The following is a 14,330-nucleotide window of genomic DNA, read 5'->3' on the forward strand; positions in this document are numbered from 1 at the left end:
TATCTTGATATTTTAAATTCTCATAAGCATGCAAGGGCTGGGCGAGAAAGTTCAGGAAATTAGATCACTTTACTGTAATGCGGCTGGTAAAACCAGAAAACACTCATGCCGTATCACGATAACAAACAAAACAAAATACAAGACAATCCGATATATCGATATATTGCCCAACCATAATGATGTCTGATACTGATGTCAAAAGTTCAAAATCTATTTACACTTCAGCCAATCCTACCTACAAAAAGAAAGCAACCTGATAAAATAACTGAAACCTAGAGCCCCTTATACCCCTTATTGATATATTGCCATTATATGTTGCTCCAGTTTTGTGGAGTGTGTGGAGGCTGTTTATTTACTGTGGCTAGAAACATGTTTTTGTCTAAATTCTCAAATTTCTTTGCTGAGGTTTTGGTGCAAATGTAATCATTTCCAAAACATCATACATTTATTATAAGATGATTGTTATCTAAGCCATTTTTTAACATAGTTATGCCTCAATCACCTTCAGTGCGTCAAATGTATGCAAATACCTGACTGCAAAAGCACACCTTTTTGTTTGCATATTGTATTTCTATGGTGCAACCATCAATATCAGGCCTCATTCACAAACAGCCTGAGTTTACATGATGTCCTACAGATTAAAACATTTCGCATGACTCCCTTCGGGAGTACTTCAGTTTTGTAGATGCAACACATAGCAGGGCATTAGTATTTGAAAATTCAAAATTATAATTGTTTAAATGAAAACAAATGTGCTCATAATCATTCTTGTAACATCTACATATTTCCTAGCAGGTCCCCCTTCCTCCTGAAGTAGAAACCCTGTCCCTCCCGTCACCCCAGCTGCTTGTTATTTACATTGATTGTGTCTTAACTATAGACAGAGTCACATGAAAAACATCTGTTCTAACGCCAAGCTTAGTGCTCTCCCAGGAATTGAATGGCTCAATTACAGCATGACTGCAGCACTACCCTCCAAAATAGTGCTGAGCAGCCATCAGGGGGACACGACACCACACACTCTCCTGGGAAAAGAAACTCCTGACCCACTGTGACACAAATATTACATATCTGTATATATACAATGCTGTGTGTAATCTGCGGTAACTCTACTAATGAGCCATTACACTTACAACTGAAATGAAGACAGTCAAATTTTACTGGAGTATGAAATCGGCTGTGCAGATAGCAGCACAGGACTCCAATTTAAGAAAAACTGCTCAAATCATAACCACTTTGTGCATGTTGTTATCTAATTAACTACCTGCTCAAGCTTAGTGCTCTCCCAGGAATTGAATGGCTCAATTACAGCATGACTGCAGCACTACCCTCCAAAATAGTGCTGAGCAGCCATCAGGGGGACACGACACCACACACTCTCCTGGGAAAAGAAACTCCTGACCCACTGTGACACAAATATTACATATCTGTATATATACAATGCTGTGTGTAATCTGCGGTAACTCTACTAATGAGCCATTACACTTACAACTGAAATGAAGACAGTCAAATTTTACTGGAGTATGAAATCGGCTGTGCAGATAGCAGCACAGGACTCCAATTTAAGAAAAACTGCTCAAATCATAACCACTTTGTGCATGTTGTTATCTAATTAACTACCTGCTCAGAGTAGACTAAATAATATGTCTGTAATTAAAAGGGTCATTAAAATCTAGATTTTTCTAGTCATGGGAGGTAAACTTATGATTAAATAAATTCACGTCATGCTCTTACAACTAAAAGTTAAAGCAGTATCAGAGACATTCACACATTTTACCTATTTAAACTGCAAAAAGCATCACATTCACACCAATTTCACATAGAGGGTGAAAACAGTGCAGCTTTGCCTTATTTGCTTACAGTATTCACAACAACTTGGTCTCAACTGTCTGCCATCACAATGATCATTTGTCAAAGCAGCTATTATCAATACATTTATAACAGTGTGAAAACAACTTGACAGTAGTGCAGAACCTGCAGAGAATTATCATCAGAATCCGCAGCATCCCTCGGCTTCACTGAACTTAATAGTGAGTCTCAGCTCGTTGTTTTGCTGTTTATGCAAAAGAAAGGAAAAAAAACACTATGAGAGCGCTGAGCGTGAACAAGACGGTAACGACCATCTTCTTCACGCTCAGCGCTCTCATAGTGTTGTTTAAAAAAACAGCATGCAATGGTTTCAGCGATAAACCTCTAGAAACCCACTGTACACTACCGGCTCAGCACCAACTGTCAGACAGACACAGTAAGCAACTAGCTGGTTAAACATAGTGGAATAATTAGCAGCAAGACATTTCCCTCAGGAGTTGGTAGCAACTAACAACAGATCTAAAAAAAAGGAATGAAAATCAAGTTTACATTTAACAAGGTCATGCTGTGTTCCCTGCCCCCAAGTGGACCAAAAAAAGTTTTTGATGGTAAATCTATTGCAACAGTTGCATAATATGAAGTGAAGTACAAAAACTAGACTTGCATTTGATCTGTTTTATCTTTCAATTTGTTGCCGAAGAGCAACTGCTGTGCGAGAGAAGATTAAACTGTTTTTGCTTCACAATCAACAACACATCTGATGCAGCTGAGAATGTTTCCCAATCATCAAACTGTTGGGGTGATATGACCATTTCTAATGAAACATACATAGTTGTTCTGCTACCCAACATGCAAAAGACAGAAAAACACCTCCAAGCCACAAGCATCATTCCTCAAGAACAGCAACAAGCAGTTGTAATTAGCTACTTCCCACCTCTGCATGCTGTGTAGCTATTCATCCTCCAGATTCACCACTACCCCTGACTCCCTTGCAGCACATTGACTAGAGAGTGCATTTAAATGCAGAGAAAAGCAACAGCGGTGTCTGGGAAGGTGGAGAGAGGCTGGGGGAAGGTACTGGAGACAGGAAATCATTGTCTGATTCATCACTTCATGTTCAGCGGCTTACATGCTGGGAGAGACACTGGTGGAAAATCTGTTCCATGAATAAAACAGGATTATTTATTAAGAAAGATAAAACAAGCATTGAGGTTTAATCCCTCAGTAGGATGGCAGATAAATTATCTCAAATTATTTCATGGAAGCTACAACACAGGCACTACAATGAATGGCTTGGATTTCATAAAGATGCAACCAATTACCATTTGAGAGGCACGTTATCTGTGTAGCTGTGGATTTATGTTTTTGGTTTTAGTCTTGTTTAGGGCTGCACCATTATAATAAAATAAACAACACATCGAAATAACAGTTTTCAAATCGCAGAAGCTGCAGTTTTTCCAATAAAGGTAAATGTGTGACAAAACAGCATTATAATGAGGTACTGTAGTGCTGCAGAGATGCCCTGTTCTCCAGATGTAAGAAAACATCTTTATGTGGTACTGACAACAACAAATGTCACATGATGATGATTTTAATAGTTTTTTCAGTGGAAGTGACACCTGTGATGCAAAAATCATTCCCACTACTTGTGAATCATATCAATAATTAAATGATAACATTTGAGCAACAGCAAAAATATAATTTTCCTTGTGGAAAAACAGGCCTACAGCTAATTTTAAAACAAGGTCCCATGTTCCCTTAGTACCACTGTTCATCATCACAGTGCCATTTGTGTGCCCAAAGCCCTGCAGGCAAACACTGTCCAGCAATATTTCATTGAACAAGACATGACGGAAATCTTTATTTCTTGTAACAAAGGAGGCTGATGTAGAGAAAGCTTGTCCACCTTCCCTTTCCTCCACGTTCTTTTGTCTGCAGCCTCCAAAACAGCCTTGGCTATTTGGGCACAATGATAGAGGTAGGACTGAGGTTAAGAGGCTGTGGAGTGTGTGTGTGTGTGTGTGTGTGTGTGTGTGTGTGTCTGGGATTGGATGGAGGAACATGAAGAACCTCCAGCTCCACATTTGAGGCTACAGATAAAAAGCAGCACCTTTTCTGCCCCTCATCCCTCCTTATCACTTGGAAAATTCCTGGTGTGTAAAATTCAATTCCAACTGTATTTCCCAGGATGAAGATGAGGGCAGGGATTGGAGAAAACATAACCTGGAGAAGCTGGGACAACCGCTCAATCCCTCTCTCACACACACACACTGCAGACACAAGATAACTCTGTCTCTCTAGAACAAAGGCTGAAGTGGACTCACATTAAGTCAATGAGGCAAAGAAAGACCCACTTACAGTATCATACATGCTGATCTGGAGGCACAGGGCTTTGGCATGTATTCAGATGCCAGCAGCAACAAACGACGCAATGCAGTTTAAATCTCTTAAGTCTCACCTACCTGTTTCTATCTATTCCAGTCACATACAACCTGAGCCTGAAGCTATCCTCACAGGAGCTGCACATGAATCTATATTTTTTATGAGCTTGAAATGAAAAAACAAATGCAAATCTAATAATTCCAACTATATCCACTGGCAAGAATCCATCTAATTGACTCTTAAAGCGAAAATAATTAATCAGTGAAAGTGGAAGCAGCCTTTATGTCTGATTGGGGGTAGACAGCTTGTATGACAAACCCTAGTTCTCAGCTTTAATTATTACTTCATTATTCAATGAAATGAAACCAAAGACTGAAGAGTACTTAATTTATAAAGACCGTTCCCAATTCAGGGCCACCTGCTGAAACAATTAACAATTAAAAAGATGTGTTGTTCTCTGTGTGTGTGTGTTTGCATATGTATACAACGGCAGAGAGGAAATCCTGTCGCCACAGGAGCGAGCTGGAGCACCTGTTCATCAGCAGAGCACCTCCCCTGAACCAGACTGAACCAGATCCTGGCCACTGACCCCCAGACGGGGATTACAATGTTGTGTGAGTCAAGACAGCCGGACCATCACACACCCTGCTGGGTGTTATACTGACGACATCATTTATCCAGCCGTATAGGCTCGAGCTGTCACACACAGCAACTTCAGTCACAACTCCGCTGAAAATGCCGATATCTTGTTGATTTGTGGAGTCCAAATTCAGCCGTGTGTTGTTCTTTTACCAGTACGGCTTTATGAAACAGAACAAGTTCATCACCAGCCTTTTTTCTACTATAACAGAATATTTATGGAGACTTCGGGCAAAAATGCTGTCTTAAATAAAAGAAAACTGTTCATGCAATTAAAATGAGGGGGAAATATGCAGCTTTTCTGTGTACACTTGCATATCAATTGGTTATTTCATCTTGTATTTTGTTACATAAAATTAGATGAGATAACACTTGGTTTATCTTTTATTTTGTTAAACTGTCATATTTTGATGTTTCACTTCAACCGCTGTGTTACAAATATGTACGCATGTAGAGAAGATTAAGCTACTACTGCTCAAAGGGGCAAAATGTGTCTCATTACCAAACTATTTAAATGTCTATAATCAATAGAACTATTTATAATATTTGTAATAATTTGTCCACCTAGTATAAATTGTAAATGCATTAAAAAAGTACCAAAAAATGACTCTAAATTCAGACTGAAGGCAGAAGATTTCTTTCTAGGGTCATCGAGGATGTCCTTCCTGACACGAAGCTGAGCAGGCGTTTGGTATGTGAGGGGTCGGTGTTTTAGGGGGCCCAGCTAGCCAATCGTGTTGCCCCATAGCTGAAGTCCAGGCCATCCCACCAGCCCCTGCCACCTGTCCTTCACCCTCCCTCAGGGCGCGGGGAGAGGGTGAGGGCCAGATGGCTCTTGAGGGCCAAGCAGCATCCTGAGTGCAGCATCCTCCCCACCCCCAGCCTCAGAGCTACTTGCCTGGTCCCACCTCCACCCTCTGAACCCCTCCTCCCCTACCCAATCCAAACCCCTGAGCCCCAGCGCTCGTCAGTGCTGCATGACTGGGCAAACACAGTCCTTCACCAAAATAAATCCCCTGTCTCTCCTCTGCAGCTGCCTTGGTTTGCAAGAAAAGCTTAACCACAGCCTAAAAGAGCCCTCATCTCTACTGGCAAAACAGCATTCATGAGATTTTCACTATCACAAAGTGCCAGAACCTGCTTCTCATGCTGATTCTTTATTGGTTAACTGAAAATCTTTAAAAGAAAATGGTTGACGTCTGCTTGAGCAACATAGCACCTGAGCTAAATAAGATAACAAGAGTCAGCCACTATGATCACTAAAGATGGTAATCACTTATCTGAGTGATCCAGTCAGGAAAGGACACAACTGTTAAAAGGGGGATAATGTCCACAATAGGTTCTAAATAACCTCACAAGGCTGCTCATCTGTCATCATGCTATCCTATCTCTCTGGTATTACATTCAATTAGTTTTCGATACCAGCAGTGCAGAGCGGCTGGCACACATCATCAATCAAACCCTGTCAATGACAAATTGTCACCTCTCTGGTCGCTCTCCATATCTAGGCAACAAGCCAATGTAACGGTGGAGAGCTGATTCGTGGCGGTGATCACCAAATCTAATGGATGTCGGGTTGGGGTTCGGAGTCGATCGTCGATTCTCGCTGAGAGCAAAGATACCAGTCATTATTCAAATGTGTTCAGGTGTCTGGTCAAAAAGGTATGACCTTCACTGTATGTTAGCTTGTTTAAGAGAATAATGTAAGAGGGCACTGTCTGCAGCAATCTGAGTGGTGGTTAGCACAGATGTTGCCGTCCTAATGAGCAGGTTGGCAGCTCAGGGAGGGTACGGCCACAGTGACCTTGCCCATATGTCTGGCTAAGTGTCCACTGTTGGAGGAAACACTTTAGAGGAAGCAGGAAATGTAAAAAAAATTCTGTTGCCTCCGTAATCGTTAAAAGCACACTAAAGGGCACTCCACACCAAGAACAATAACTTTAACAATAACATAATAGACTGCTTTAAAAATCGTTCTGACTCTGGTGGATGGTGGAGTCCACACCACAACTACGACAACTGCGGCAAACAACATCATTTGGATTACTTTCAGTGCAATTTGATGAACACTGCCAATCAATATGAATCTGAATTTGAACATACCGTGCATAATGTTCCCTTATTAAAAACTTATATAACGTAATATTAGGCTGCAAATTACCTCAGACATACTGCCAAACTGTCTTTGGCGCTGATGGGGTCCCTGAAGTTCGTTTTGTCTTTACTGATTGTCCTCTTTAACGGCTGCCAAGATAATTGATGTTGACTCATATATGAAAAATTGAGTGTCTCATCTCTGTAGGATTTCATGAGCTCATCCTTCTGTTTTCCTTTTGTTTCTCAATGCAATGTAGGCTACAGCAGTGACAGGTCGTCAAAATAAGCTGCCCACAAAGAGTGTGCAACGCAAGCTTGGCACCACTGTCTACTGAATGTTTTCATTCATCAGTGTGGATGCTCACATCGTTACCATTATAGTTAAAGTTATGGTTATTGTTTATGGTGTGGACAGCCCGTAATTTGATACAAGTGAGGCACTTGTTGTAGTCAAGACAAACACCTTAACTCTTACGACATGAAGTAATTATCTTAGAAGAAAGAATAAACATTTCAGCTGGATCTTTCCATTTCCACAGCTGCACATTTACTTGAGAAAAAAGTTTGTTCTGTTCAATCAAAACCTGTAAAAGTCACCAGATGCACTAAGCTGGAGTAATGACATATCCAATATGACATTGGTAGATTATGAGATCCCCCAGAAGGAGCTGGAGGAAGTAGCTAGGGAAAAAAGATGAGTTGGCTTCCATGCTTAGCCTGCTGGCACTGTGACAATGTATGGATAGATGGATGATTGGAGGTGTTGCCGGTGTGCATGTCAGCATGCTGTACATTATGCTTGATAGCTTACCATATTAAGATCATTAAAAAAGGACATTCACGAGTCTTCCCAGGCAGGAAATCACTAGAGCCTGGCAGCCATGGGAAGAAAAACTAAAGCAGGCTTCTCCTGCGGGGTATGAACTGTATCCTGGGGTTCAGGATTAAGTCCATCTTGTGAAGGAAATAAACAAAGCCATGTAGGGTTTCCCACTCATCTGTGTCTCTGAGCTAATTATGAGGCTGTTAGAGAGTAACTGCAGCAGAGCAGCACACACAACCACTGTAAACACCTCATTATCCTACAGAACCCCACCCAACCGTATCAAACGCCTCGTAATGAGCAGTCAGAAACGACTAGTGAAAATAAATACATAATTTCCAATGGTCCTGATTGAGCAATTAGTGTCAAATCCCTTTTATTGTCAATGGGCTGAATCAATAATACATTCCATTACAGAATGCTCCCTGTCACCTTGTGAATGCCCTTCGTCATCTCTCACAGACGCCCGTGAGAGAGGTTGAGATCTGCTGTCAAACTCAGTCTTTATGTTCTCCTGATTGCCTGTTTGAGGACCTCGCACTTTCTCAGCATAACGAAGCCCAGTTCGTGTTCTGACACTTCGCATAATAAAGATATTGTGAGCACTGCTTTCTCACCAAACACACCAGGCAACTTCAAAACATGACTAAAGGGAAACACAGGGTTATATCAACACTAGGTTCAACATCAGTGCTGTAAATCTGTACTGTATTCACCACAACTCACTGTGAGGTCAGGCTATAAATCAAAGAGCAGTTCAGTAACACAGAACTCAGTGTTTCATCAGCGCTCTCTCAGGATCCAGGCTGTATGGGAGGCAGCGATATGCCAACTGTCCAATATGATGTTCAGACATTGTTAATCAAAATCAGCTCACAGCTCCTTTTCTTTGACTGTGCTCCAATAAATTAAGCATGCCTGTCTAAACCTGGTTCACAGGCATTAAAATCTTTCCAACTGAATTTCACGCTGGCTCACATAAATCTGTGATGGAGAGGAGACACAATGAGTGAATCAAAAAGGATGAATATGTAGAATATGGTCAAACAAAAGCCAACTTTTCTTTAAGCAGCTAAGAAAGGAAATCTCTTTTTTCAGACTTGAGGACTGTACCAAGAGTTTAAGCTTGGTATTTATGCAGTTGCAGATAAAGATTAATCTACACTAATATCATTAGTATTATACGATTTGTAGAATTAGATTCCAGTGCTGGCTGCGTATAACTGTTTCTAAATCATTTCCTATGACTCAGAGTCAGAATTTATTGAAAAAAGACAGATGTAAACATTATGACAATTCACGTTTTAATCTCAGGAACTATTCAGCATTCAACCGTATGTGTTGGTGTTTAGCCTTTGCTTATTCAGTCCAGTGAATCACTTGACTGATGAATATGTATTCTGATGAATCATTTTATTTCGGGCTTTTTACACTGGTGGCACCGGTGCTCATTCATACTGCTGAAAGATGTCTTAAGATGTTGGCTAAGACCTGCTGGAGTGGTCGCTGTCCTCCCAAGAATCATCTGATTATCAGGAACCAAATAACTTTTGGTCAAACTGAACAACTTCTGATGCTGGTGCTTCACAGGTGCATGGTAGTATATACATACTTTTACTCTTTTTACTCTTTTTTTAATGCTTTGTTCAGTGTTGATGGAGGTTTTTAACAGGTTCTGAAAAGGTTACATTATGCTCCATGTGATTCTCCTCTGCCAGTTAGAGCTACAACAAGGGACATACTGTACGTTCCTTAATCATTTCCTGTCTGCAGATGGAAAATTCATAACACTAAAGATCCAATCTTATTGAAACTTATTTCAATCCCAACTAAGTACAAATAGACAGGTTTCTGAGTGTAGCAAAGTCTGCAGTTCTGCTCCATCAAACACTGAGCCCTCATTCACCACAACACAATACATCCCTGATTCTCCTCTGCTCTCCCATATAGGTTCATGATTGCTCAATGAACATTAATATATAGAGCTGGGGACATGTGAAAGAGTAAATCTACAAAAGGGAACAAAATCCAATTACCTCCTACTGGGATGAGTATCACATATAGCATCTTGAACTCACGCAGCCTGGGTAATTGTCGGGGGACATTGAACCTTGCTGCATGGAAGCCTCAGGTAATTCTCCGACAATGGAAGCCGGTGTGTCCACGTTAATACCTCAGTGCTTTCAATTTATTTAAGTCGGCTGATGTCCATTAAGAGGGAAGGTGAGTATTGGCTCAGTCTGGCACAACCTCTCTTCCCAGGAGAGCTCAGCGCGTCTGGCCTCGTCTGGGATCCGATTGATGATGCCGCCACTTTTGCAGCTGCAACTGAGACTTCTAATGAAATCTAGGCATGTCGCTGGTGATAAGTCATTGAGCATGCAGAGCGCAAAAACTGAATTTATGAACGGTGTCAGGGTTGGTTACCGTAGCAACTACAATGCTGACAAAAAAACCTTGTCTGGGTGGGATTCATAAACAGTGGGCGTCATGCTTAAACCAACCACTGGATAGAAATGTTGAAGTCCTTTTGCTGCTCAGTGTGTCACTTAGCATCCTGAGAGCAGCTCTGCAGTGTGGAAAATTGGAAAACAGCAGCTGGGACTATGGTCGCATCAATTAATATTCATGTTCTACATAATCCCAAGTGACTAATTTAACACACCTGATCAAATCAATTATTTACAGGGGGAGGACCAGGAAGGACAGCGAAGAAACAAGTAAGAAGTAAACCTTCTTATCAAATGTGATCCCTGGCACATCTGTACCAAGGGAGTAAATACATAGGCTCTCCACATCATTTGGATCAGAACCAGACTTCTAACTCTAGCATGCATGCTTTGACCGTGTTAGCCCCATCAGCTGTTTGATCTGCAGCTGCCCTGGGCAGTGGACCCCACGTTTTTGAAACCCAGGTGAGGTCACCCACCCAGACTATTTGCCATCTGACATCAGAGAACTAGCTGTGGCAAAGGCCGACTCATGTCTGCTTTATCTTCGCCAAAAAGCTGCATTTGAACACAACGCAAAAATCACAGCTGGCGGCCAACGCGCGTTCTGCGCCTGCATGAAAGGAAATACCCTTCTGCAGGTATACAACCATTGTTATGATTAAGCAGCATTTTTGACACCACTCTCACTAATAAAGCTGCTTCTAATCGAGAATATATCTGACAAAGTTGCAAATGGCACTGGTGAAGAGGTGGAGGAAATAAGTGTTCCTAAATTTGAGGTTGTGTTTCCCCTTAGATTTGCTGTAAGGCATCGCTGTTCAACAAGGTTCTTCATCTCTGCACCACATGTCCGTAACATAACTGTGTTCAGCCTCAGAAGCTTGAAACAAAGTTAGTTGGCTCGCTGTACTGAGGAAGTTAATCTAAGAAAACTGTGAGAAACAATGGCACGATTGAGATGAACACACTAACAGCAGCCCGCCTAATGTTGCCACTGATGTTACCAAGCGTCTTGGGTTTGCCAAACTGGGCAGGTTTGTACACTGTAAAAAGAGCACTGAACGTAGCATTAAAGCTGTAAATCAGCTGAATCAGTTTTCACTGCAAGCAAGCAGAAGAAATTCAGTATGCCTCCACATTAAAACGAAGACTAATGTGCTCTGATTCAACACAGACGTCTATTTATCCTGTGCAGGGTTGTCGCCTGGTGCCTCCGTCCCAATCTATCACAATTGCAGAGTCGAGTGAAAACCTTGTATCTCCAAAGTATCAGCTTTACTGTAAGAAGAGAAGCAAGTTTTTCTGAATGTATCTGATACCATGCAAAAGGGTTCATACACTCAAGAAAAGGAGCTGTCGAGGTTTTTCAGCATACAACCATGTATTCCTTTCATCTACAGTCAAACTAGAGCTGTGAGGTTTGCATGCAACTATAGCACCACGTCAATATCGTGTGGAAAATGCAGAGCGAAGCTGGCACTGGGAAAATTAGTCACGGTATCAAGTGCTCCATCAATCCTAATGCAGACAGCTCAAGTAATTCTACACAACCACAAACCATCAAAGAAGACTTCACAGACGCCTTCACACGCTCTCACAGACTCTTTGGCTTTTAATCAAACCAGTCATGCTTCCTTTGACACCTCAGTTGGTTTTCCTGGTGAAGGTCAGACTAGGTCACAATGCAATGATGCCAGAGACTTGTGCAGATATTAAGAACTCCTCCATGACAAAGTAAAGGCATTTTTGTCTTTGCAATGAGACAGTTTTAAATCTTCTTTTGAATCTAAATGTAGCTTTCAAAGACCTCCGGTTAGGGGATGTTCTCAAACCTTTCAAAACTGATGTATATTTACCAGAGAAGGCATTCAAGAGTAGTCAAATCTGTATGTATTATGTTTTGCATGTTGATCTCCCGTGTATCAGCCTGTCCGGGCTCAACTCAATACTCCAAAGCTTGCTTGTCCATACACGAGCACTCACTCAGCCTGGTTTGTACTCTCAAGCCATAACGCAACACAGAGCAGACAGGTAGATTTGGTAGATAAGGAGGATCAGTCGTTAACTCACCCTTTTCTGGTCCTCCAAGCAGTGCAGCACTTGTTTCCTCCTCGAGTGCTGCTGTGGACTAGCCTCTGCTCCTGCCTCCATCTTCCCATAAGTGAGTGAGTACTTTGCCACTGCTTAAAATCCAGCCTTAACGACAGGGAAATACCTGCTTAAAGTATTTAAGTCCCCTTCCCACTCGGTTCCCGGTTGTGGTGCATGAATGTCTCTGCAAAAATAGGAAAAACTGTCTGTCCATCAACTTTGCTTCATGAAAAAGGTGACACCCAATCTCTGGGAGGATGCAACCTCAGCCACACGCCTCGTCTCAGTCATATCGCTTCTTGGCGGTTTCTCTTCGCAGCTCTATGTCCTGAGGGGCTGGGGACAGAACGGAAACCTGAGATAACCAGGATTGCTTGCTCTCCCAAAACCATCACTGCTGCCATGGAGATTTCATCATCCTGATCCTCTCCACAGGCTGAGTTTCAATCTGTCTGCCACTGGAAAAAAAAAAAAGAAGAAGTGGGCAGGTTTCAGGTTATATGCAGCAAGTTGGGCATATAATTTGTCTGTTTTCCAGGAATGATCCACCAATTTAGACAGGAAAAGCAAGAAATGACCAGAGAAGGCAGAGCTGCTGTCACTCACAGCTTAAAGGTCAAGGGTGGCATCCTGACAGTGAACAAGGGCTTGTGTTGAGAAGGAAAACAGAGTTAAACTGAGGCATTAAAGCAAAAGGCTGCAGTGTCAAAAACAAGCTAAGACACATATTCAGCAGCCTACGGACAACCTATTGTTGGAGAAGAAATTTCAAACCCCGAATTTTTATATTTACAATATTAATGGGGTAATTGTACAAACTCAGATATATATTTTTTTTCCATAACTGAATAAACAAGCTGTTCTCAGAGGAAAATAAGGTCCCCAGAATATAAACAAAGTAAAACTTTAAGGTCAGTTGTTATTTAGTTTGTTTAGGTACAAAAAGATTTTTTTTTAAAATCAGTCAGTAAAGCCAGGCAGACAACTTGTCTGTAATGCTTGTATGAAATAGTTAAAAACCAGAGTTTGCCTCCGGTTTGCAGGTGTGAGCTTTCACCATTGACAGCACGGAGAAAACACTTATTTAGCTAACTTTTTGTGGGTCCAAAACTTGCTGTCGTGCTTTTCACTTCTGGTAAATTGTAGTGAACACGACTACTGAGCCTGCACTTGACAAAAACAACAACATTATCTCTGGAGTTACAAGCTGGAACAAGCTGCTTGCCGAAGGTTTGGCGCTACTGCAGCATCCCTACAGGAGAATCTGAGACCTCATAGGCTGCGTGACAGGCTGGCTGCAGCCCTGAGCTCTCTGGAAACTGTTCCTAGTAGCCTCAATTAAACAACAATGAATGAAGTATGAGAGGAAATACACATAAGGGCTCAGTATCTGTGGTCAGAAACGATGCTCACCTCGCACTTGTCTGTTTCTGTCCTTCCCGGTGGAGATGGTCCCTGCCTCGTGTGTAGCACTGTCCGTTCCTCCGGCTGCGAGCGGAGCAGCCAGCTGCTGCGTTCAGGTGCTGTCGGAATCTTCATCACCTGAAGCTGTCGCTTCAATTTTCTTTGCACCAAAAACTGTTTCCTCCTTAAAATCTCATGTAAAGCTTTTTTATATTATTTTGTTCTTTTAAGTTAATACTTTATCGTTTAAGCTTGAGGTCTTTGGCTGTGTTCTCTTTTATAGTCTTTGGATTTATCCCATTTCTCGAACCAGACTGTTTTAGTGTTCTGTATGTTGCATACAGAAGCATTTTCTGACCCTTTTGAAGTTCATGTCATCGTCATTTTAGGAGTTAGAAGGGAAAATATGATCCATTTTCTTAGGAAATGGAATTACAACTCGATCTCTACCTCAACTAGTGTTATAATTGTTACCTTGTAAAAACAAAAAAAAAGTTCTAATACCATTTTGGCATGTATTTTTTTAATCCTTAAACTTTGTTTTAACATTTTCTTTCCTCTATGTTTGACACTGCGCTCTGCCACTGCAATGTATACAGTACCTATTTTTTTAAAACAAAAAGAACAATAAA

At 41.5% G+C, this 14,330-nt stretch overlaps 1 protein-coding gene across 2 annotated transcripts in view; it reads right to left on the minus strand.

The window, feature by feature from the left end:
- Window positions 1-13,792, minus strand: part of nav2a (neuron navigator 2a) — a 220,004-nt gene extending 206,212 nt beyond the window's left edge. For both annotated transcript variants that reach the window (XM_084354889.1, XM_084354887.1), the window contains exons 1-2: window positions 13,708-13,792; window positions 12,274-12,752 (exon numbers count right to left, since the gene is read on the minus strand). In XM_084354889.1, coding sequence (XP_084211015.1) covers window positions 12,274-12,354 — 81 coding nt within the window. In that variant the 5' untranslated portion in view covers window positions 12,355-12,752; window positions 13,708-13,792. The remainder of the gene's footprint in view (window positions 1-12,273; window positions 12,753-13,707) is intronic.
- Window positions 13,793-14,330: the final 538 nt, after the last annotated feature.

The sequence above is a fragment of the Pagrus pagrus genome, assembly GCF_965226575.1.
Source record: "Pagrus pagrus genome assembly, chromosome: 1".
Classification (NCBI taxonomy): domain Eukaryota; kingdom Metazoa; phylum Chordata; class Actinopteri; order Spariformes; family Sparidae; genus Pagrus; species Pagrus pagrus.